The 24974-nt window shown below is 37.9% G+C and overlaps 1 protein-coding gene across 2 annotated transcripts in view; it reads left to right on the forward strand.

The window, feature by feature from the left end:
* The window catches only part of ADK (adenosine kinase), a 274629-nt gene that overhangs the window by 117071 nt on the left and 132584 nt on the right, over positions 1 to 24974 (forward strand). For both annotated transcript variants that reach the window (XM_048311027.1, XM_048311028.1), the window contains exons 5-6: positions 5210 to 5382; positions 12798 to 12906. In XM_048311027.1, coding sequence (XP_048166984.1) covers positions 5210 to 5382; positions 12798 to 12906 — 282 coding nt within the window. The remainder of the gene's footprint in view (positions 1 to 5209; positions 5383 to 12797; positions 12907 to 24974) is intronic.

Raw genomic sequence — 24974 nt, forward strand, 5'->3', positions numbered from 1 at the left:
TTGATCTTTGATCCCACGTTTTCTCATTTTATATGGCCATCAGTTGTGATTTAATTTCCTTTAACACCTAAAATATTCCTAAAAATACTCCAAAAGGCTTTTAATGGACTGTGTATATATATTGGTGATTGCACATAACAGGGACACAACTGGTGAGGGGCACAACAGACTGGTAAAACCTTTGAGAAGTATATGGACTCATTCTAAAATTTAGAACATAAAAATAAGAGATACTCCATTCCTGTTTTGATTTACTAAAAAGAGCACTTCATGAATAGTTGCTCACATTGTTTATTTAGATTTCAGCAGGCATGTTAAATCTTAGCTAATTTTAGGTCCTTGGAGTCCTCTCCTCTGTGAGCTGCAATTTAAAATAAGATCAGATTTGACAGGTCATGCAGAGAAGAGTCCAGCTTCAAATAACGCACTTCAGATGCACTTCAGATGTCTGTATTCAGTGTTAATGAGTTTTGAAGATCCTTCACTGTGAAGGGGCATAATGCTTCCTGTTGTGTTGTCAGTTCGTAGGCATTTAGGATTCAAGTCCACAGCTGAAAACTCCGATGTGCAGAAGGTATGTCAGTCTAAGCAAAGCTTTGGATGCTTTGGCGTTGTTAGTTTAAGATGACTGACAGATGTGGAAATGCGCTACTGGCTGCCACTTAAAAAAATGAATTTAGGAGCTCAGACAGAGAACAATGTGGCTGTGAGTGTCTTCATCAGCTTCCTTGTTCCAGTTATCAGTGTTGTCCAGTTAATGATGTCACTTACAGCACAGCAGAGAGTTGGAGTAAAATGAAATAATTTCTGAAGGATCTTGGTTATAGACAGAAGGCTGTAAAGCTGTTGTTATAAGATTCATCTGTAGGATGTTTCTTTTTTAAGTCTTATGGTAATGTGTACTGAGACCCAGCAGTAGCAAACTCTCCTTTTGCAGGGGAAGTGTCTTTGCAACTGAAGACAGTGAGGTGCATTAGTAGGGTCCTCCTCTACAGTGGACTTTGCAGGAATAGCAAAGCAAAGCTTTGAATGCAGATCAAGCATTGTGATAGGGGATACTGAATTCTGCAGAAGCATGGCGTTCTCAAGCTAAATAGGATAAGCCTGGGAAATCCAAATTGAAGAACTTTTTCTAACTGTATGAGGCCACTGATTTTCTTTCACATAATATGAAGGGGCTTTTTGTTCTTTTTTTTGGGGGAGGGGAGGGGGCAGGGTTATTGTTTCTCAAAAGACAGCACTGAGTATCCAATCAAAGTCAAATCACTTTCTAGTGTTAGAAATGCTTCTAGGAGTGCTCTTCTGTAACTCAGAAGAAAGCAGAAAGGTTGTTTCCATAAGCCGTTTTCTAATTAGACAAAAGTGGGAAATAGGTGTACCACATCTTCCAGTCTGAGGATGTGAAAGAGTGGGACGTAGTTCACTCCAAGCAGTCTCACAAAGTCACAATTGAGTCTTCAGAAGCTTTTCTTGTTACCAAGTTTTCTTGGCATCTCAACGTCTTGCAAGAAAAGCTGGTGCTGTTCTCTGCAATTACCACCCACTCCCTGGAACACAAAGGTTCTTACACTTCTCTGATAGCTAAAGCTTGCCAGAGAGTTCATCCTGTTCAACTCTGATCATCAAAAACCCCATGAACAGATAGTCCTGCTACTGTGAGCCCAAGTTAGCCTCATGAAAGTAATGTATTTTGTCACCCTCTAGTGTGTCTTGGAGCAGCCAGGGTGCTGGCTTCTTTTGCAAGTGCTGGCCTCAGTATTTGATCGTAAGAAATAATGTGGCTGTAGGGATATGGTAACCTGATACTAGATTATGCTTATTTTGAAATCAGCTGAATTTTAAGACACAGTTATGCTAAAGGCAAGGCATAAATATAAAAAATAATTAAAATTAAAGTTCTCTTTGCATTTATCAGAGTGCATACTACAAAAATGTGAGAAAAATACAATCTGTTTAACTCAAGAGAACATCTGAAAGGTGTTCTATTTCCTGTGCTCCTTTCTCTGTCACAGATGTTTATGCTAACTGAAAAGGTTAGGGCCTGTCCTTGTTTGTACCTGATGTCCAAGCTGTGTTGACAGAGGAAAACTTTAGAGCAGAGAAACACATTAGATTTCATAAACCATTCCTTGAGTTTCCTTTGTGGTATCCTGCTCCTGAGGCTGTCTTGTTGTTTCGTGATAAGTTCCTACTTTTGACACTTCTGTCTTTGGTCCATTAGCAGCCTCAAATTCCCTTGGGTGCTGGTGAGGATTCATGGTGTGGCCAGGTGCCAACCTCTCCTGACCGGACTGTCAATATACTTTGTTAGTAGCTGCCTCTCTGCCTAGCCAAACCCTGGATAATTAACTCATTATGCTGATTCCCGCTGAGCTGGGTCATTTTCTGTTTCTGTCTAGAATCTTTTTCATTCAATTAAATCTTGTATTTCACATAAATCTATAAAACTAATTTTCAGTTTACATAACCATATATATGGCATTAACGTGTGCAGTTTGTTATTGGCCTTCATATGATATTGGCTGTAATGCTGCATAGGTGCTTCACAATGATAAACATCTTGTGATGACTGACTCCCATTTGAAGTGTTTTAGACAGAGTCACTAATAACAACAGCATGTGAAGTAGCCCATAGAAGCCTTTTTTCGTAGCAGGTTGTTCAAACTTAAAATCCAGTTCTGGGACAAATTAAAAAAGAAATCCTCAAGTGTCTGCCTTGAAGAGCCTCTTTTGTTTTTTCACATGTGTGCAAAAAATGCCTGGTGTGACTCATTCCACAAGGTGCAACTTCAGTGGTGCACCACAGGAATACTTCTATGATTCAGTTTCATCAAGTTTGTAATGTAATGTGATGTCTGCTTTTGCCCTTACTGATATGTAGCCTTTTAGCTGAGGAAAGGAGATTCAACTTGGAGGAGTTCTCCAACTGACAATGCCTCATCACCATTGTTGTGGGAATGAGAGCAGATCATTTCAATGAGTGTTGGTAACTGGAGATCTGTGATGAGAGGATCTTTGCAGAAACACTGCTGAACTACTTTCCCATCTTCTTCAGTGTTGCTTAACTCAGATACTCAAATGAAAATAATACCTATATAGTGGGACTATCCTCTCACCACATAATACCTGTATTTTAAAAAATCATGAATATGAGTAGAACTGCCAATGGAAGAAGTGGTCTGCACCACATACAGAGATTCATCTCAGGAAAGTCTGGATTGTGACTTTTGATTCTCAAGTGTAGCTTGACTTAAATTTAAAATCAGGATTGTGACAGTTTATATATGGCATGTATCACATCTGAATTCAAACCGAGCTGCTGCCAATAGCCAAAACTGTGATACTTGAATGGAAATTCTTTTTTCAGAGATCTATGTGAAATATTAGTTGCTACTGCTCCAAATGTTGTCATATATAAAATAACATCATTTGATAAAATGTTGTAAGCCTAAGGTGCGGTTTGAAGTCCTACATTTTTTGAAGATTTTTTTGGGTTTGGTTCTTCGATAAATGTTGTTCATAGTGATCTCTATTAATTCTTGTTATTTGTGACAGTAGAGCATGTTTGCATGGTGCACAAGGCTTCAGGAACTTCTGTTCTTACCTGTGTGGAAATTTGTTCCATATTCACTTACAGTTGGTCACAGCAGTTTTCATCTTTTTAAGTAATCTGTTCCACTTAATCATACCTCCAAATATGAAGGACTATTGTTCTGAGACATCCTAAATGAACACTGTGCAAGTGTCTATTATGTATGTGCAAAGGTGTGTCAAATTCAAGGATATAATTGATACCCTTGTATGAAATGTATTAATTCTCTTATTAGGGGTTTTCTTGATTTCTATTAGAGTGGTATGGAATAGATAAGCAGAATGTATGTAGTGTACATTTCATGGATGAGAGATTTAACACTGCCACCATATGATGATAAATTTTTTTCTTCTCCTTAAACTTTATTCAAAATTGTTGCAAGAAAGAGACCTTGCAACTTTTGTCCACCTTTTTCTTATTAATGGAGACTTTACATGACTAAAGATTTTTTTTCTCTCTCTTTCTCTTCCTTCTGGAGCTGGTAGTAATAAAGACGTGACTAAATATGTATTTGCAACTTAGTTACTTGACCTTTCTACAACCCACAGCTACCACTAATGCTGCTTTGTAATGGAGACATTATCATTTATTTAAATCTTGATTAGGAAACAATTATAAGTAGGGTTTTAGTATAGCAGAAAATTGCTGTAGCCTTTAATTCATACTATAGATTGAGTGGATAAGCTTTCTGACTGTAATTAGAGTGAATTATAATGACTTTGGTTGGCTGACTCACCACCAGCAGAGTAGAGCCTATGTCTGTTTCTTCACATTTATTTTTTTAAGTCACTCTTGATTTCACATTGCTGATAAATGCTATTTTTTAACTTACCACAAAATAGAGTTACATTTACAGCTGAATGATACATTTTTTATTAAGAAAAGAGGAGCTTTATGAAATAACCGGGAACCTTAGCAACACTGTGCAGCTACTCTCTTTCTTTACAATTCAAGTGACAGAACTGCTCTTAATAAAGTTGGAGATAAGATACTTTCATGTGTGGTTTAACAGTGTAAAAAGGGAGTGTTTCCTTTTTTGCATGCAATTAAATGGTAGACACAAATGGTTATTTTCAGTACCACTTAGATTTTATGTATATATTATGAATGTTGCATAATGTTGCTTAGGTTTCTCAAATGCACTGTTTTTCTTACATGCTATCTCTGTTTTTATTTATTTATTTTGTTTGTGTGGAGGGTTTTGTGGGCTATTTTTTTCCTTTTTTTCTTTTGTATTTTCTACAATTTTTCTTTGAAGAGACCATATGTTGCTTGATTAAATGTAAGTGTAGAGGCAACTCCTTTGAGCGAGGGAACTTCTTTTTGTATACCTTGTAAAAAAATACAAATTTATTTATAATGGAACTACATGTGTTTAAGTTTTACATTAGGTGTTAGTGGGATCATTATGGGTAAATTTTGTTTTCTCTGCTGCTCCTCCCTCCTTTGCTGTACCACATGTTTTTTACTTCAGGCATACAAGTGTTCTGTAAGTCAAAACGTAGGCACAGAGTTAAATGTGGTGAGTGGAGAGAAAAAAATAGCAAAAATAATGTACCCGATATGTTAACTTTGTATTTATTTTGTGGTTTTATTTTTTCTCTTGTCAATCTGCAGTGGATGATTCAGAGACCTTACAAAGCTGCAACTTTCTTTGGGTGCATTGGCAAAGATAAATTTGGAGAGATCTTGAAGAAGAAGGCTGAGGAAGCTCATGTGGATGCCCATTATTATGAGCAGAGCGAAGAGCCAACAGGAACCTGTGCTGCCTGCATCACTAGTGATAACAGGTCAGGAGCCTTTGATATTTTCTGAAGACACAAATGCAGTTGGCATAGTGAGTGTAGCCTAATGTGCTTGGAATATCCAGCCTTGAAAAATTGTGATTTGAACGATGAAGTGTTAGCACTGATTTGAGACAACGCAGGACTGCCTAGGCCGTAGTTTGGGGCTGGGCAGTACTAATACACTTTTAGAGAACAGCAGTTGTATTATGGCCAGAAAGTGTGAGATAATAATATACTGCTTCTTTCTGAAATAGCTTCCCCTTGCTCTGAAGAGAGAAAATATGGGGGAGACGACAGTTGGTAAACAAGTATGTTTATGCAGCCTACGTGCAAGCTGATTGGTACCTAAGGCTTATACTTGATTGGCAAGTGAGGAGTATACCTCCGGTGATACTGTGTTTAGTGAGAACTGCTGTCAGCATATAAGTAGATTGAAAGGGTTAATTTCATTTTATATAAGAGAAAGAAAAAGGTTTTTATTTTTTTCTTCTAGTACCTGTAATTCTGTATGTCTATATTTTAAGGATTTCTTCTGAATTTGTTTTTCTTGTTTTCGTTTGCTACTTTTTCTATTCATTTTTCTTGAGCATGGTCCTTTGCTTTCTTCTTTCACCCTCTACCCAGAACTCTTGAACTTGTGTTCTACTTCTTTGCTGATTACCTTCTGACAATTTTTGTAAAGGTTTCAAAGCCAGCCAATCAGGTTAGCCTTAATCTTGAGACGTTACCAGCACACATCAGCCCTCCCTGATTTCTGACAGCATTTACATTTTCTGATACTATATACTGAATCAATAATAAAAATGGTATCAGTTACCCTGAGGAATGTTGCAGTGGGGATACTGCAACACGCATATATCAAACCAGGAGTCCCGTGGAAAGGAAATATATATGGACAGACAGATTCTTGATAGCTGTTTCAGAGAGATGTTTATTTCTCCAGCCGCATGGCCGGGGCTCTGCTGAGGAACTGTTCCAGTCACGGGACCAAGGGTCCTTCTGCCCGCGCAGGGAACACAAACCAACCAATGGGAACGAGGCTGAGCAGGGACAGGGAAACCCCGTGTCTGTGCCCTCAGGGCCCCTCTCCCAGGGCTACACGGCAGGGGAGGGACCCCAACACCTCACCCGTTTTATTTTAATAAAAGGAGAATGAAAACAACTGGATAAACATAAGAACAGTTTCAAAACAAAACAAGCCACCCTCCTGAGTCTTTAAATGTCCAAACAGATTCTCTGGAACATCTTAGGGCTGACAGAAGGGAGACAGAATTCTCTGAGCATGCTTTGTGGGGAGACTGAGGCAGGAGAGGGTTTAACTTCTTCCCTCCCCCTTTTCATCCCCCACTCGGCATTGGAAAGGGATTTTTGGGGAAACAATTGGCAAAAGCATGGTTTTGTGAGGGAAACCATGGATGAAAAAACGGATTGGGAATACACTGGGGGTAATAGGATATAGGGTAAAAGGGAAAGGTGGGATTAGGAAAGGGAAACTGTAGGGGGGGCTTACAATGGAGATATTGTCTAACATGACTACGATTTTTTGCATATATACTGCCTTTTACAGAAACACCATCAGGCCCAGTGACCTGCGATGCTTGTAACCCTTTTCTCCCTAGTACAATATTAAATTCCACCACCTCTCCATCTCCCAAGCTTGGGATGCATTTTTCAGGGTTATTCTTTTTAATAGCAGTTCTATGCACGAATATGTCTTGCTGGTTGTCACACCTTGTTATAAAACCATAATTTTGCTTAACATTATACCATTTTACTATCCCTAAGGTCTTAGTTGCTATGATCTTTTCCTTTTTCCGAGTGGCTGCTGTTTTCTGTCTCGCTGCGTCTTTGCTCTCTCCTTCGGTCGCTCCCGTGTTGGAATTGTCGGGGCTGCTCGTGCCTGCGCGCTCTTCCCGGGGTCGCGTTCGGGGCTGCGCGGGCCGGGCCGGGCCACGCCGCTCAGTTCTCCGTGCGTCGCCTCCTCTGGTCGCAGCTTCGCTGCCGCTGCCGGGCGCTGCACCCACGTCTCGGCCGGGCCCCCGAGCGACGACTCCCCCGCGCCCTGCTCCAGCGCGCGTCTCGGCTGGGCGCGGCTCCGTTCCACCGCCATCGCCGCCAGCCGCCGCCCGCGTGCCGCCCCTCTCGGTCGGGCGTTCACGGGGCTCGCTCCACCACGCGCTGCACAGGACCGGGCAGGCACCGCCGGGTCCTGCCGCTCCCCGCTCCGCCACCGACACTGCGGCTCGCGTGGCTCCGCCTGCACGCGGGAACTGCCTCGCTGCTGCTCTCAGAGCGCTCGGTGCACGTGGCCTGGGCCGCACGGTCCCTGCGCCAGGCTTCCCTTCACCAGGACACAGCTGACATTGCTCAACAGTCTCAGTAACTAAATAATATTCACGAAAATATTCTTCCATCGGCATATATTTTGACTCCAATATTAACTGTGTCCAAACGGTTTTCCAAAAGCCCTTGGTAAGAATTAAATCCCAAGAAACATAGAAAAAGTTCTTAAACAACCATGCCAGGAAGTGTTTCAGTTCTTTTTGAGCTTGAATCAAGCAAAAATTTACAAATCGTTGTTCAAGAATCATTTTAAGTTTAAGATAAATGTCCATATGCGGCTCTGAGAGCCAAGAGTCTTCCCACGGTTCCTCCATAGTTCAGATATGGAATAGCAAAGCAAAACCAAGAAGAGGAATCCAAAGTTTCCAGGGTTTACTCACACAAATCAGTCGCTTAGGGATCGGGGATCGTTCTGCTCTCAATTTTCCACCATTTGTTGCAGTGGGGATACTGCAACACGCATATATCAAACCAGGAGTCCCGTGGAAAGGAAATATATATGGACAGACAGATTCTTGATAGCTGTTTCAGAGATGTTTATTTCTCCAGCCGCATGGCCGGGGCTCTGCTGAGGAACTGTTCCAGTCATGGGACCAAGGGTCCTTCTGCCCGCGCAGGGAACACAAACCAACCAATGGGAACGAGGCTGAGCAGGGACAGGGAAGCCCCGTGTCTGTGCCCTCAGGGCCCCTCTCCCAGGGCTACACGGCAGGGGAGGGACCCCAACACCTGAGGAATATTTTCTTTTTGTCTCAGAGTAAGATAGAAATATGTCATTATCGTTTTTGGTTTTCCCCTGTGGCTTTCAATGCCATTGGTCCTGAGGACCTGCTCTTTTCCTTTCAAAGCAGTATCAGGAGTTTTTAGAATTTATTAAAGTGAGATAGCACTCCCGTAATTAAAGTCTACACCATACTTCTGGAGAGGTTGGTTAATGTTTCGGGTAGAATTAGAAAAGGTGGTAAACAGCGACATGAATTGAAATGAGAGTCAGAGGAGGAAGCGTTTTCCATATAATATGTAGAACTCTAGAAAAATTTTAATTAGAGCAGGCATCTGATCTAAACCCCTGCAGAAGGCAGGACCAATTTCAAAGTTAGTTCAGGTTTTTCATGGCTGTGTCCAGCTGGGTTTTGAATATCACAAAGGATAGAGGTTGCACAAGCTCTCTGGGCAAACTGTTCAAACGTTTGATCGCTCTTCATGGGAGAAATTATTTTGATGGTACCCAGTTGCAGTATTCCTTATTTCAGCTTGTGACTGCTCTTTCTTGTGTTCAGGAATAGTCTGGCTGCATCTTCTCTGTAAACTTTCATTAGATATTTGAAGAAAGCAGGAAGGTCTCCCCTTAGGTACCTGTTCTTAAGGTCCACCCAGAGCCTTTCTGCATTTGTTAAGTGTTCCAGCCTCCTAATAATCTTGATGGCTCACTGTTGCACTCACTGCTCTATGTCAGTGTCTTGTAATGGAAAGCTCAAAGCTGGACACAGAACTCCAGATAAGGTCTGGAGACAGACGTTTTCCTCCATTTTGGATTTAAAACTTCCTTTGTCCTCCTGGCTGCACATTTGCCCATATACACTAGAATGTGATTAACCTTCTCTGTGTCATACCCTGCTGACTCATGTTACAAGCCTCATCCACCAGCATCTCCAGGTCCTTCTCTGGAAAACTGCATGGTATCCTGTCAACATTCAGCCTATGTTGTTGTGTATAATTACATGACTTTGCATATACCTTCAAGTTTTCTGCCAGCACGATTCTTCTTGCTGTTGAAGATCCACTGAATGACAGACAGCCCTGTCCTCCAGCTTATCAACCTGTCCCTCCCAATTTAATGTTGCACATAATGTCTTACTCTCAGGAATGAATGTACATACTCCACAGAGGAAGGAAGTTCATTCATCTTCATCTGGAATTTTGACACTAATTATATCTACAGACTTCCCCCTTCATCTCCAAGATCCATATTCAGTTTTCCAAAGAGAAGAAAAGCAATAAAGATATTTTTGCTCTGTGAGTCTTACACAGTGTCTGTGTATGCATCCTGTAGCAATCACCATTTTCTAGGTAACATGATGGAAAACTGAAGTCAAGACTGTCAATAGGCACACAGTATGAATTCAAGAAAAACATGTGAATCTCAGTGGAATATAAAAGTTTAGGTAAATTTGTTCATAAGAATGTCTGCAAATACTTCTTTGACTTAATAAGCAGTATTTTTGGTTTGCTAACATAAACCACTCTTTTTTCTTAATACCAAATATTTGTATTGAGTCAAGTATTAGACAGTGGCTTCATCTCAATCGATGCTTTAGAGCATGCTTGAGAGTGGCAGAAATTCGTGCGCCATGGGAGAAGAAAAATTAGCTGATGGTTGCTGCTAAAGGCTTTATTGTGCAATTGTCCATCCTGGGAGAGAAAGTTTATTCTGAATCTTTAATTACCCTCTGATTGTTTCTTGGTTTTTAGCATTTTCTGTATTGGTAAGAATCACTTCAACTTGGCCCCAGTTGATAACTCTATTTATTGATTAATCTCTTGTTCCAGCTGAGGTACATGCTAACTTCCTTCTTCAGCTCTCTTGTCTGTTTTGGAGGAGCTGGCTAGTGGCACTCCTGGTTTTCCCAGGAAGTGGCTGTGTATATTTATGTTCCAGATGCCCTGATATGAATGTTTCTTGCTTCTGCTAACTCTGTCTAGCTTTTGCAGGAAAGGGTTCTGAGCTGATGTGTGATTACCACCCTGAATTCTCTAGTTTAGCATTACTAATATGCTTTGTTTTCTCAGAGCTTTTCAAGAAAATCCTAGCACATGATTAAAGTAATACCTACGCTCTGTCATAGTCTATGACTTTGATTTCTGCGCTCTGCTTAGAAATAACCACATGCACAGTATCTCCATTAAGCTGTTTCAATTGAAGCACTCTGGCTGTCTCCAGTTACTGTATTTCATTGAAAAAAAATCTACCTTGTCTGTGCCCCACATGTTGAACTTAGTGCTCTCAGACTTACAGTTTTAATTTGGAAAAGCTTTGTCATCAGTGTAGCAATCTTTTATTACCCATATGTGCAGAGCATCTCTACAGTTGGATGTAGCCATACAGAGCTGGGTTTACAGTTTCAGGGGCATGTGGTAAGTGAAAGGGAACATATAGAAAGTCTTTGCTCAGTTTTCTGGAACATAATTGCTTTTCACTTTTTCACTTAGCAACATACGTAGACAGACGAGATTTTTTTTTCTAACTATGTCCTTGATGGATATTTAAGGTTTGCCAAAACTGAAAGATTTAATTTGCTTTTAAAGTTTGATTTACAGAAAATTACCACAGTTAAGCACATCTTTCTTGGATTTGCTTGGTTCTCCAGTGGATTTCTTGTCATTGAAATGATAATACTCATGAAGAATGAAACTCGTTGCCCTGTTACTTGTAATGTTACAGAGGCTTGGTGTATTTGTTCATAGATTTTTCTCATAGTTTTTCCTTTTTTTCTTTTCAAAATTCACATTAGTTTTCATTGCCTTTAGGTTTTAGAATTAAACAGATAAGCCCCAGGTCTGCTCATGGGATTAAATGACACAGAACTGTATTTTTGATCTATTCAGATAAAGTTAGATTCATTTTTATTTACATGATCTGTTGAACTGAGAAGCATTGTCAGTGATGAGTGCTTCAAGTGCTTCAGGAAGCTTACATGGAGAGGTGGTTGCTTTGTTCATAGAAGTTTTCATTTGGTCTTTTGTTTGTTTTTTATTGAGTAAAGAATGTCTCATTTACTTGCCTCTTAACACCTGAACATGGTAATGTGCCTGGAGGCAGAAGCATAACTTGGTGAAAGCAGATGAGCTATTTGCTCCCCCCCGCGCTGGCTCTGGATTGTAGTAGCATTTACACGGAGGAGAGTGATGCATACAACATCAATTGCATGCACCTTGAGAAGGCCATAGTTTTCAATAGCCAAATGTTGTATCTGTAATTACACATTAATTATCTGGTTAATGCACTTAAATATCACAAAACAGTGATGTGTTAATGTTAAAAGGGCATCCATTGACTATTAAATCTTGAAAATTATATTTAAAGCTCTGTATGCTAGCATGGAAATAATCCATTTCCCAATTCCCCTTCTCTAAATATTGCATCTTATTAAACATTCTCAGAATACAATTGCATAGAAGAATTTGGTCATGGTAGCCAGAGTGGAGAGGTAGAGCATAACTGTCTTCTCATGACCTCTTTTTAGGAGTATGTCTGTAAGTTTTGTGTGTTTCATAAGGCTGAATCGAGTGGGTGAAGATGATTTAAAATAGAATGTATCTTTCGTGTAACAGAGGCAATATGATACAAGTATTTTTGTTCTCGGTAATGGAAGTTGTGTCCCACAGCTTGTGTTATAACTTGTTAGGAAAGAAGGAAGTACAAATGAGTTTTTGGTAGTTTTCCAGTAATCCACAGCTAAGCCAAAGGGTTTTTTAACAGTTCATAGTCTAAAAGTAGCAACCTGACCCTTTTTTATTTGCTAAAGGAAAATATGAACCTAGTGGGGAAAAAGAATCCGAAAACAAGCCCCTTTTAAAATAATATAGCTGTTCATTGGAAAATTGTAAAAGCAAGACTTACGTATCCATCAACCTTTTGTTTCTTGTGAGGGAAGATAGTTTTCAGAAGATAAACTGGAGAAACAACTTTTCTTTAGGTGAGAGGTACTAGTGGAGTTTTAGTGAAAATCTGCAGATGCTAAACCATATGGAGGGGGTTGATCACTGAACGAAACAAAGGTTGATTCAAAGCAAACGAAGGCACCTGAGCAATATAATAGTGATAGGTTAGCTAAACTATGTAGCTGGATTTAAAATACATTATTTAATATAAGATTTAAATTATATTTAATCTATTATTTAAATATATTACTTACTTTTTATTAAATGGTCAAATAAAGTATATGTGGCTTATGGTGCTCTTTGTCAATTGCTTTTGTGTTCTTTAGGATCTTTGAGAAATGATGTTCATGGTGAGAAGTTTGCAGTAGTGTTATTCACAGAGGGTCTAATACTTGTTTTTTAATCACTTTCAGGTCTCTTGTAGCTAACCTCGCTGCTGCTAATTGCTATAAGAAGGAAAAGCATCTTGATTTGGAGAAGAACTGGAAGTTGGTGGAAAAGGCCAAGGTTTATTATATAGCAGTAAGTTCAGCCTCTTTCAAACTGCTAAAGTTTGTGTTAGAGTATCCTGACATTTAGGCAATGAGTGTGTCTGTCGTATGTAATTTAGAATGATTTCATAGCAAGATGGGGCAGGAAAGTGACTGCTTCAATTCCAGCATAGTTTGATTTCTTCAAATTTAGATGTACAAATGTAGAGGTATGTTTTTAGTTGTGTATTCTCTTGAATTGGTGGGAAAAGTCTTAAGAGCTAAACATATTTTCAGAGCTTTTGTAGTAATGCATCAAATTTACATTTCACATTTTCTAGTAAATTGTTGTGAAGGATGCACAAATTATGTAGAAAAACACTATTAGCATAATTATTCACTGCAAACAGTTTGAGCTTATTTGTGTGAACAATCTTAATTGCTATTTATTCCATAGTAATTACTGTGCCACCTTATAACTCAATATTTCAGAAACAATGATTGTGACAAATCTCTTAAATGTGGGTGGTGGGACAAACTGATTTTAATGATGAAATCTTACTTCTGGAATCAAGGTGGGGTTTGAGGATGGGGCATTAGTAGATTCACAGTTAGTATTCTTTTATTACCATCCAGAATGAATCTAGCCAGATTACTGTATTTGTGTAGATTACAGTGGTGAATTTGTTTTTATCTTGCTCTCAAGTTGATACGACTGATCAAAATAACAAACATAGAGCATTTATGACAGATTAAAACCTCATAACATGCATGTAATATGTGGATTCTGTATGACAGCTGTTTCCATTCTTCTACCTGAGCTATGTGGGAACAGCTGGCAAGAAGTGTAAAAAATTGATTATCCAGGAAGAACAAGTTCATTGAAAATACAGTTATTTCTTTTAGCTAGTGTTAATGTCTCCTACAGCCTGTTAGTGTGCACTGCTGTAGGCTTTACATGGTTGTTATTGATTCTTGCGTATGGCCACGACTGCCCCTTTAGAACTGTCAAAAATTAGTTATAACCTTCTCAGTGTACAAAGAAAATGCATCCTGCTGTTATGACCATATGTTTGTGCTGTGGTTAAAATATATGTAGGTGTATTTTCTATTAATTTTTAATTTCTGTTTTTGCAAGTGTTCTGAGCTCTTTATTTTCCAAATGCCGTGCTTGGGAATTAATGCTGTTGGCTGAAAAATTTTGAAAGGCTCCAAGTATAGTTTAAATAAAGAAGAATGACAAAGATTCCCAAAAGTTTTACTGCACTAAGTTTGGAGTTGTTTTTTTTTTTATTTTCCCATGCCTATATATAATTTCTAATGAAGCTTCCAATGTACAATTTAGTAAAATTAAACTTAGTAGAGATGCTTCAGGAAAACTGGGAAATATTACGTGAGGTGCTAAACAGGTTTGTATTTTTTAAGATTGAGCTTCATCTTCTTTTAGTTCTGAAGTCACTCCTCTGTGTTCAGTCAGTTTGATCACTTAAATTTTGACTAAGTGATTCACTACAGTGAATTTTTGTATATATTAAAAGCTGTTTTTCTCAGGTGCCAGTTCTACAACATCCAGACTTTACCAAGGAGACAGAGAATTATTGTACTAAACTGAAAATAAACCCCAAGATGTGCATGTGATAATGGATAAATAATTAACACTGAAGTGCTAATAAATTATATTAGATATTTACAATATGAGATTCAGATTAGGGAAGTATATGATTGCAGGAGATGTGTTGAGTGAAAAACCTTGTTCACATGTATAGCAAAAGCACTCAGGGATGGGCTTGACTCAGATTTCTGGGACAATATTATCACTTCAGATTACAGATGGCATGTGTAACTTTACTAAAGGAGAGGAGACAGTGTTGAACCGTCCATGGTTCCTTGTGCTACAGAGTGCTCATGCCCTTTTCTTTCATTTAGCTTCTTTACTTGTGGGTTTGTAGTGATTTACCAGATTAAATGAAACCATGTAGTGAGCAATTACCACTTCTGAGGTAGAGGGTAGCTCTCTGAGCCATTAATTTGTCTACTCTTGTCTGTCTTCACTTTAGTCTTGTTACCTTCCTTGACTTTGCACTGTGCATATGTTGCTTTTCATTTCCTTCTTTCTATCCAACTGTCACCTATTTCTTGGATTGCATTAGAGTGTATGTCAGTGACAGATACTTATTCTGGAAATCCATGTCCTGAAATTATCAAACAATCTATTTTCCTGGCACAACAGGGCAGTTGTTGCTTTAGGACAGGTCTCTGATATCCTGTGGTCATCTGTATGTGCTTCCTAGAATAGATAATATGCTTTTCAATGCAGCATTCAGCAGAACGACCCTCACATGAAACTTAGCTCTGAAATCTAATCAATTCACAGAGGGAGGAGTAGGTACAAAGGAAAAGATAGTGAAGCCTTGACAGAACCCTTAAAGACAACTTCTGTTACCATGAATGAACACAATACATTTATTTTAGCCATCTGGTAATCAGATCCAGCAGACAAATTAGAGAAAGACTAGCGGAGAATAGGACCCAGTAAATCAAAAATAGAAGCAAAACACAGAGGCTGCCCCAGCTTTCTCAAAGATGGTAAACTTTAAAGGTGTATTTTAATCCTTTAAAATTACTCTATTTTGTATCATTTAAGATAGGTTACATGTACTGTCAAAGTCTATGCAATTTCTTTCCCTTCTCCAGATATAATTACTATACTTGCAGTAATTTATACCATTGACATCATATCTTCCAGTCTGTCATATTCATTTCGCTGTGGATCAGCTAGCTGTGCTGCTGGTGTCTGATTAGAATTCACTGTGAGGGATTTTATTTGGTTCCTACTGAGGCTAGAAAATGTATTTTCCTCAGACATTTCCCTTATTTCAAAATAGTTGGGAGTAATGATAGCACTGAACACTGTCATTCAGTCTCTGGAATTGTGAATGGGACACAATGTGAAAGTAATCGTAAATTTGGGGGAGGAACAGGAAAATTAATTTTTTTTTCTTTGATTTTTTTTGCTCTTCCTGTGAGTTTGTGCTTGCTGTCAGGACTTGCATTTTAGAAATCATAAGTGTCAGAGTTGCATCTTACAAACTTGAGTTATAAAACTCCATATTTGTGCACCTTGTCTTATTTTCAGAGGCATCTATGGGAGTTGCTGGTGTTCAGTTTCTTTAACATTGCACACAAACATTTTGACATTATTACTGCAACTTGCAGTTTAGATCTATTAGTTTTCATATTTTACAAAGGCCTGAAATGCAAAGATATTTTTATTGTCAATGGTTTCAGTTAAAAATCTGAAAAAATCTGCTGATAAGGGTTACTTAGAAGAGCAGAAAAAAACTGAAGAGAATTTTAGTTGCCAAGTAAACTTCTGTGTTACTGTATATAGGTAAGAAATTTTGCATTTGTTCTTTCATAATGGGAAGAAAATGGAAAAGAAGAAAATGTTTTCCTTCATTAAAAGCTGCCCCTAACCTTGTGAAATCTTAAATGTATCAGTTGATACATACAGCTTGTTCATAGAGAGAGCTGAATTTTAACTTTGTCCCTGTATGTGAACATGATTGTTACAAGTGTGGTGTGCTTCCCAGATATGTGATTTCTCTTGTTCCAATTAGCCATCCTTATTTCTTCCAGTTACTTAGTTTTACTCAATTTGTCCTTCAGTCCAACACCTGCATTTGTTTAATGTTTGCAGTTGGTGGGTGAGGAGGATGGAACACTGGCATTTGATCATATTTTCTCAGTGCTGAAGTAATGTATTTCTTCTTGAAAGTTCCTTCTGTGCTTCAGTTGGGTTTTTTTGTTTGGTTTCTTATTTTTCCCCAAGCGCTTTCCTTTACTAAGCATATGAAATGGCAGTATTGACTGCAGTCATGTTCCCAATGTGTAGTAACTTGAGTCTTAGCTTAGAATGGATCAGTTAAGTAGCTGCCAAAATCCAAACAGATCTTCTTTGTTATTTGGTTGTTATTTCATAATCACTATTTTCTTCTCCTACTTCTGCATAGCAAATACTTGAAGTTTCTCAGTGATGATGCCCTTCAGTTGCACCACATTGAGTATAAAATTTTCTAATGCTGCTTAGATTTGTTAGCCCACAGTTGAATTACATTCACTTTCACCATCTTTTGTGTTTTCAAAGTTAATGTCAAGTGTAGTTTATTTTGATGATAGTGACAGTTCTGATCAAGACCAGGGGTTCTGGGCTTAGGCTGAGTTTCCAGGAGGAAATGTCATTTATTGCAGCAAGTCATAATGAACCCAGTGCAACACACTTATCTGCTGGAGAAATTTTTAAAACTCCCAACCACCCTGGTCTGTTTCAACATACACTGTGGTATTTTTATATTTATTTTCTTCTAATGCCTAAATGCGTGTCTAAGCAGAGAGATACTGTGGTAGTGTAGTGGGCTTGATGGAGGAATTATCTGGTTTCAACATGAGTCTGTCAAAACATAAGCTTGATGTCAGCAATGTGTAGCAAAGCTTAAATAACATTCTACAGTATTTTACATGGGGTTTGGCTATTCTACTTGAGAAAAAATGCTGATTATTATAACAATGTGAGTATAAATGAAATTTCTTTTGTCTGTCTCTTCCTTTCAGAGGCGTATTCAGTGAGTGCATTTTTATTGTAATTTGCTGCTATGATAAGTATGATAACTTACAATGGGTTGTGATAGGCTTTTTACTTTGAGATGTGCTAGGTCTGTGTGTGCATCACAGGAAACAAGATACTGGCAGGAAGCAAAATATCCCCTAGAAAGGACATTTGTTTGAATAACTTCACAATAGTTTTTTTCCCATTGATAACTTTTGCCACAGTGCTCTGGCACCACTATGTTATGCCATTTGACATGCAAAACTATTTCTCACAAAGATGAATAGGTTTTATGGCCAGGAAAGCACCATACTGAATATCTTAGCCATAGAGAAGGTGGTACAGCTAGCAACAGTTAATTGTGGCCTTTTTCCATTGCCTGGGATAACATCTCCTTCCTGAAACCTACTATCTTGAGCCATTGTGTTTTCTGGGAGTTACAGCTGAAGTGGGATGTATTTGTTGTGGAGAGGTAATGATAGACTCTCTGTCTAACCAGGAAGTAAATCTGCCATTTACTGGCTTCCAAAACAAATACAGGGAAAAAACCTTTCTCTCTCATAAACACAGAAACCCACAGCTTTATTTCTTTGATTAAAATGCATAAAAAGTTTTGTCTAAACTAGCACCAGCCACATGTTATGTCATCCTGTGATATATTTAGGAAGTGGAGTGCATTATGCTGCCATTTCAGGTATAGCTTCTCATGCATGAACTATTTTGTTAGTGTTTTCTCAAGTAACTTATGTGGAAAAGTGAACTAGAAACTTTTTTCTTAGTTTTTTGTTTTGAAGTTTGGTCTTCAAGATGCCATTCTTCGAAGATGAATGCTTTGTACTTTATGCAGAAAGGTATGTCATCAGCTTTTAACCAAGGTTGTACCTCCTGTTTCTGTAGAATAAAATTAACGAGAATCTGTCTAACATTATAAAAATATTTAGTTCTAAATGTTCACCCCTATGTTATTAGTTGTATTTTTTAATACGAAGAACATACATATTTCCTTTTCAGTCCTTCTCTTCCTACCCCAGTAGCCTTTAAATTGCAGATATGTTTCTTCAGCACAGTAATTAGTGAAGTTCAGTCATCGCTCCTTTTATCATGTGATTTTTGTGTGGTTTTTTTTAGAAGAATGCATTATTAGAACACTTACACAGGCAGTCTAGCTGCAACAGCCAGGCGGCAATAGCAGTGCCATTTTTCACAAAGAAAATGTTGAAAAGGAGCCAAATGTTTGGTGGCAGAGTCTGTTGCTAGGAAATCAAGTTCCTGAGGCGATTAATGACAAAGCAAGCAATAACAAGAAGGCAGAATTACAGATTTAAAAGAGAGGGAGAAAAAAAAGTGGTTGGTGTTATAATTACCCAAAGAAATCCGTACTCATTAAATTGGCTGTTTTTATGATTGACTTTAATTGGAGGTTAGCTCAGATATTTAGCTCCTTTCCCACCCCTTTAAACACACACATGCACATAATCTGTAGAGCTGCAGACTTGTTTTTCTAAGCATTGAGAGGAGCTTGCCCTGTAATTTGATCCCCACTGACAGATGCATTTTCTATGCTGCCATTTTGAATTAACCTATTGTGCAACAATTTTCCTCAGCTCTGTTGAATAAAACATCAAGTCTTATTACCTCAGATGGATTTGATAGAGTAAAAGAATGTACTTCTAGCTGAAGTAGACTATTTGCAATGAGTTCAGTGATTTGAACTCTGCCAACAAGCCCCAATAATTTGTGATGTATACTTAAAGAATGAAAGAGAGAGGAGCCACGTGGGGGGTCTTTTTGGTTGTATGAAGTTCAAACGCAAACCTTGAAGTAATATTGTTGTATGTGCTAAGGTTATGTCCCGAGATCAAACCTTTTTAGATAAAGCATGTTAACTAAGATTTTTTACTGTTAAGCAGATCAGGTTTGAACTGGAGATTCTCTTAGCCCAATGGTTATCCAAACTGTCAGGCTACTGTGGGATTAGAACAATAAAAATCAATCCCCCTCTCCTAGAAGCCCCAATAGTTGGATTTTACCTCTGAGACTTCTTTTGTGAAGAGAAATTTTCCTTTACAAAGTGGAATAAATTATGTTTTACAATTATATTAAATTCCAAATAATTCTATGATAAGGGGAAAACAGGATTTCACTTGATTCACTTTTCTGCCCAATTAGAAAAACTTACGCAGTTGGTTCAACAAAATTTTGGCACAGAAATGGGAAGGCAACTGACCCTGACATTTAAATCCTGTCATGTTTCATTGCTCGTTTCAAGACAATATTCCCTACTTGGAGCAAGTGATAATGAGAAAATAACCTTTTACAATACCTGTAAGTGAATACACAGAAGCTGACTATAAAAACTAAATGATGCCATAGCTCTCGAATTCTGAACCAAACAGTGAAACAATAGAACCGCGTGTATTCTGTCCAACAAAACCCACATTACTTATCAGATGCCAATGCCAAGCTGTCTGCTTTGTTAAATACCCAGGTTCCCTGAGGCAAGAAGACAGCTGCTATAACTACTATGAAATTTGGTAGCTCAATCTATTTTTGCTACCCTTGGGCTGTCAAGCTACTGTTAATTCAGACCACCCCAATTGGTACACTTTAGGGATTTTTTTCAAAGTGTTTGTAATTAAAATGATAAAACATCATTATTACTCCAAAGATGTTGTGCACGCTTTGTATTTGACAGATACCTACAGAGATAAACCCAGCGTGTAATTTTCATTGACATAATGGTTGTGATTGCATTACCCTTTTAAAAGTATATTGCTTTTTAAAGGGGAAGGTGGGGAAAAGAAGGGAAAGGGCATGCTTTTATTTCATTAATAGAATATGTAAATCTGTTGAAATAGTCAATCGGTCTATGGTTGCAAGCTACTTGTCTGCAAAGACTGAATCGGGCTTTGTAGCAGGCTGGGGAGTGCTCAGAATTGGTGTTCATTGGGGACAGGGACCTGCTGTGCCACCCACAGCTCACTGCAGAGACCTCTGCTCCCAGGTGCCTCTGCCTTTAGGGACACTGAGTCTCAAATCATATGTAAAGTCTGGGTAGACTTAACACACTTATTTAAATGTAAATTAAAAAGGGAAGACTTCATACTCTTAAGTGGTGAGGTGAGTCAATTGGAAGGGAAATTTTTACTGTAGCTTCTCTTGCATGTCAGGCTTTATTTGAGGCTCTCCTTATGAGAGCATAAGGATTTTTCTGTTACCATGTCAACTTTCTTATAGGAAAATCTCAAAACTAAAGCACCAGCAAATCAAGGCATTGGAAACTCTGCAACAATAATGGTTCTATCTTGTATTAATTTTTGTTTCAGTTGTTCTCTGATAACATTTTAAATGAGTCATTAATTTAAGACTGTTCTAAAGACCAAAACTCGAAATTTGTGTATTTTTCTAGTTTGACTTAAACTTGTTTGTTTTGGTTGCTGCCTAACAAAATTTATCATAAATTTATAGTCACCACTCTGTGTACAGTTGCTTGAAATGTGAGGTTCCTCCTTTCTTCTAAAGGACTTGATCTCATTAACATGAGGAAATGTCATAGTCTGCATAACTCTGAAATATGTATTCTTTGTGTCTGTCATCAACTTTTACATTAAAAAAACATACAAATTCTGCAGCCATTGTGCTCTGTTTTACATGAAGAAGGTTTATTTTTTAACAGCAAAAGCTGTGCATTTGCATACCTTTAGAGCTAAGCTATTTATGATAGCCCAGTACTTGATCTGACGTGAAAATTAGTTTCATCGTTTACTTGTGTAATAAGGACAGTGCAGTCATTTAAATACAAAACTTTTTTTTCTTTTTTTGCAAAAGGTTATGATGAATGATTTGCTTTGAAATGAGCATTGAAATTATAACATTTGGGCAAGGTATTTCAAAGCCAGTAACTTGGAAAAATTACAGAATGTTTAAATATGGGTGCATATAATGCAAGGGGATTCATATATGCTGCATCTTATCCTAAAACTTACACTGTACTGAGGGGTATTGATCTTCACTGTAAACTGCAGATGCTTTGAAATAACAGGGCTTGCAAGGATAGGAAACCGCAGGCTACTTTTTGATTCTGCAAGAAACAATTACCATTTTGGAGAGCAAAAATGTTTTTATAGCATAGCTAATCAATGTCCTAAAAGTCTGTGTCAAGAAAATTTTTGTGCTACATTGTGCTTAGTAATTGTGTACCTAGAGTAAAAAAAAAACTATTTTGCAAAAATGCTTCTGCACAGATTTTCAGTGATAACATATTAAACACATAAATAGTATGCCTTGCAGACTGGGCTTTTTACAACTTTGTGATAAATTCTTTAGCCCTTTAGGAGGCAGAAGGGGTGAGTGCTGCCAGCTTGGTTTGTTATCAGGTTTATTTGAAACAGGAGTTGACTGATTCCAAAAGCAGGCTCTGGAAGTTCATTTGAAAGAAGCTACTGAGAAGTTTTTGTGGTGCGGCTTTAATCCTTCTAGTCATCAGGCTACTGTTCAGTCAGCAGTGCACTGGGTCACCTTCGTAAATGTGCTTCAGACTGTCTGGTTTGGTCAAATGAAAGAAGATTCTCCTTTTTTCTTTTCTTTTTCCTTTAATTAAGGGTAGAATGCTCAAGGAAATACTACATTCTCTGAATAAGTAATAAGTGCTGGTTTTGAAGAATTTTTTTTAATTTGGAGAAGTGGATGGTAAGACACTCTTTCTTTCTAAGGAATACACAGACCATCATGGTAGCAGGTAGTGCTTGACTGATAAAACATCATTTTAGCAATATGAACAAGATAAAAACACCAGTACTAATCTTTTGCAAAGGTTTGACTTCAACAAAAGATAAGGGGCCTTAGATTTTGTCCATAATAGAAGGATTTTGCTGATGCAGCTGCTGTGGAAAACCATCCTGGGGATTTACACTTCTTTCTGGCATAAGCGCCCTAATGTGGAGGCAATTTGTAACAGCTGCTGCACCAGCGGAAGTGGTCTCACCTTCCCAGTCATACTTGCACCAATGTTTCTATGGGCAAAACTGTGTTGTTTAAGAATAATGTAGTTTTTTTATGTTTCTAAATAATGTAGCTGGTTGAACAAAATAATAAACACCTGGCCATAGTATTCACCATAAATACTCAGACCTCATGGTCCATAAATATTGCAGAGCTCTTCATAAGTCACAAGATGTCCCATGGGTAGTGCATGGCTAACAATTCTTGCCCTTGTAGATGTATAGATGACAAGATCTGTCTTTTTACCACTTTTAATGCTAAAGTTACTGAAGTTGTTTTGCAGAATGCCACTGCTCCTAATAGTTTTTGCCAACTATGCTATTGCCAGATGCAATATAACAATACTTTCCTGCAAATTTGAAAATGGTGGGAAACAGCAGTTAACAGTATTTATCATGAAATATGCCTCAGCATATGCCTCTGAACATGTCTTTTTAAGACCATATGGAGCATAATTGGTGCTGAACAACATTGAGGTGTTTTGTGAAAAGTAAAGGCTAAGCATTATAAAGAGTCATAAAATCTAAAAGAATGAGGCAAATGTAAGAAATGGGAGAAAGAGGGCAGCAGTGAATACTCTGTCTTGCTCTCTGCATAACCTGAAGTGAGAGACCCCAGTATTTTTCATAGATTTCTCTCCACAGTAGGGTTAAAATAAAGAAATTAGCAAAACCGTAGCAGGTAGTGGGTATGGAAGATTGTGTGAGTAATTGGAATGAAGCAGAGACAACCCTGTCATCCACTGAGGGCACCCAGGACAATACTGGCATTTATAGCTGTGTATATTGTCATTGATTACAGCCAAGTAAGGTAAGAATGAAATTCTTCCTTAAATGTGAATTTCCCCTCTCCTTTGAGGACTGTAGTCAAAACTAAATACTTTTTATTTGTTTAGTTATTAGGATAGCTTATTTCCGAGAGGAAAAATGCCAATTTAAGTTGAGCAATATGCTAAAATTTTAAATTCCTCATGATTTTAATGATTTTAACCATGAACTGCAACTGAATGTACAAAAAAATTACAAACTTAACTGATGGAAAATTTTCAACGATATGAGGGATCCAATTTTCTCTGAAGAAAGAGAGAAATTTTCAGTGAGCATGTATATAAAGCATAGCAAGTATTCATTCCCCAGAACCAGTGCTGTCTCTAAGTGCTTCTTTATACTGCTGAGAATGGGCTGAAGAGAGTTTCTGCTGAGGAGTGTAGATTCTTATCTAATTGAGCCATCATTTGTTGACATGAGGGAAATCATGTGACCTGCCTTCAATGCATTTCACAGTAACAGCAGAAGTAGGAAATGTAGTTCATGGAAGGGGAGCAGAAAATGTTAAAATTTTTTAGACGAGCAGAGTCAAATGTTTGAACATTAGAATGGTAAATGCATTAAATAAAATCATCAGATTCTAATTATCTTGAAAACATTGAATTTCTTTCTATTACGAAGTCCACAGACCTTCAAAATACGAATTTAATAAGTTCTTAGTTTTATCAGTATGATGACAAAATTATGTCAGTAAAATTGAAAGCATGTGTCATCTTTCTTCTTTTTGAGCAAAACTGTCATTATAGTAATCTGCCCAATTGCAGATGTTGTACAGTGGTAAAAGTAACAACAGAAAACATCCAATATTATGATTTAGTAGATAGGTATCAGAAAAGGGTATTAAAACCCCCTGTAATTGGAGGCACATTCTCTGCTTTATTCAATCACTCTACCGTATCAATTTTATATTAAACTTCAGTCATGCTCTCCAACCAAATATCCTATTTTATAGAATGTAGAATTATAGGCATAACAGTTATCTTGTTGGGGTTTTTTACAGCTCTAGGTTGAATTGATCTCATCTCTAAGAAAAGTTAATTTCAATTTTGTTTTAAAAGTATGGAATTACTGACTGCTCTGTTGATAAAGTGACAGCATAGTTGGGAGGAGAGGGGTACAGCAGCAAAACCACTTTAGAATTGTATCTAGAAATTAACTGAGATTGATAGCACTGTGGAGACTTTTTTACTATTGGGTAGATAATCTGATTGTTTCTGCTGGTTTTCATATCACTAGCAGTCATGTCACCACTGACCTAGCAGGAAAGAGTATCAGAAGAGTACTCCAGTCCTTCTGCAACTGCAGATCTGTGTAGGAAATCCTCTACACTGAAAATAGTTGGCAGCTGGAAGAGTATTGTATGTGCTTCTCTTGTTTTAGTCTTGTCTAGACATCCACTTGTGCTGCTCTTGGGATGCGATACTGGACTAGGAAGGACTTGGAACTAATAATTTACTATTGCAGCTTTTAGGTTCAAAAGATTCATGGCTTGCACCTCTCATTCTTGATTTTTGACCTAGCGTGAGAACTGGAATGGGAATGATAATGAAAAGTAAGACAAAAGCATTAAAGTTAAAAAGTATAAATCTTTAGATGTTGGAAAAAAATTCTCCTGGGCATGTTATAATGTAGTGTCTTTCTCTTTTGCATAAAAAGAATATATGTGCTTTAATGTTTTATTTTCAG

The sequence above is a fragment of the Corvus hawaiiensis genome, chromosome 8 (genome assembly GCF_020740725.1).
Source record: "Corvus hawaiiensis isolate bCorHaw1 chromosome 8, bCorHaw1.pri.cur, whole genome shotgun sequence".
Classification (NCBI taxonomy): Eukaryota; Metazoa; Chordata; class Aves; order Passeriformes; family Corvidae; genus Corvus; species Corvus hawaiiensis.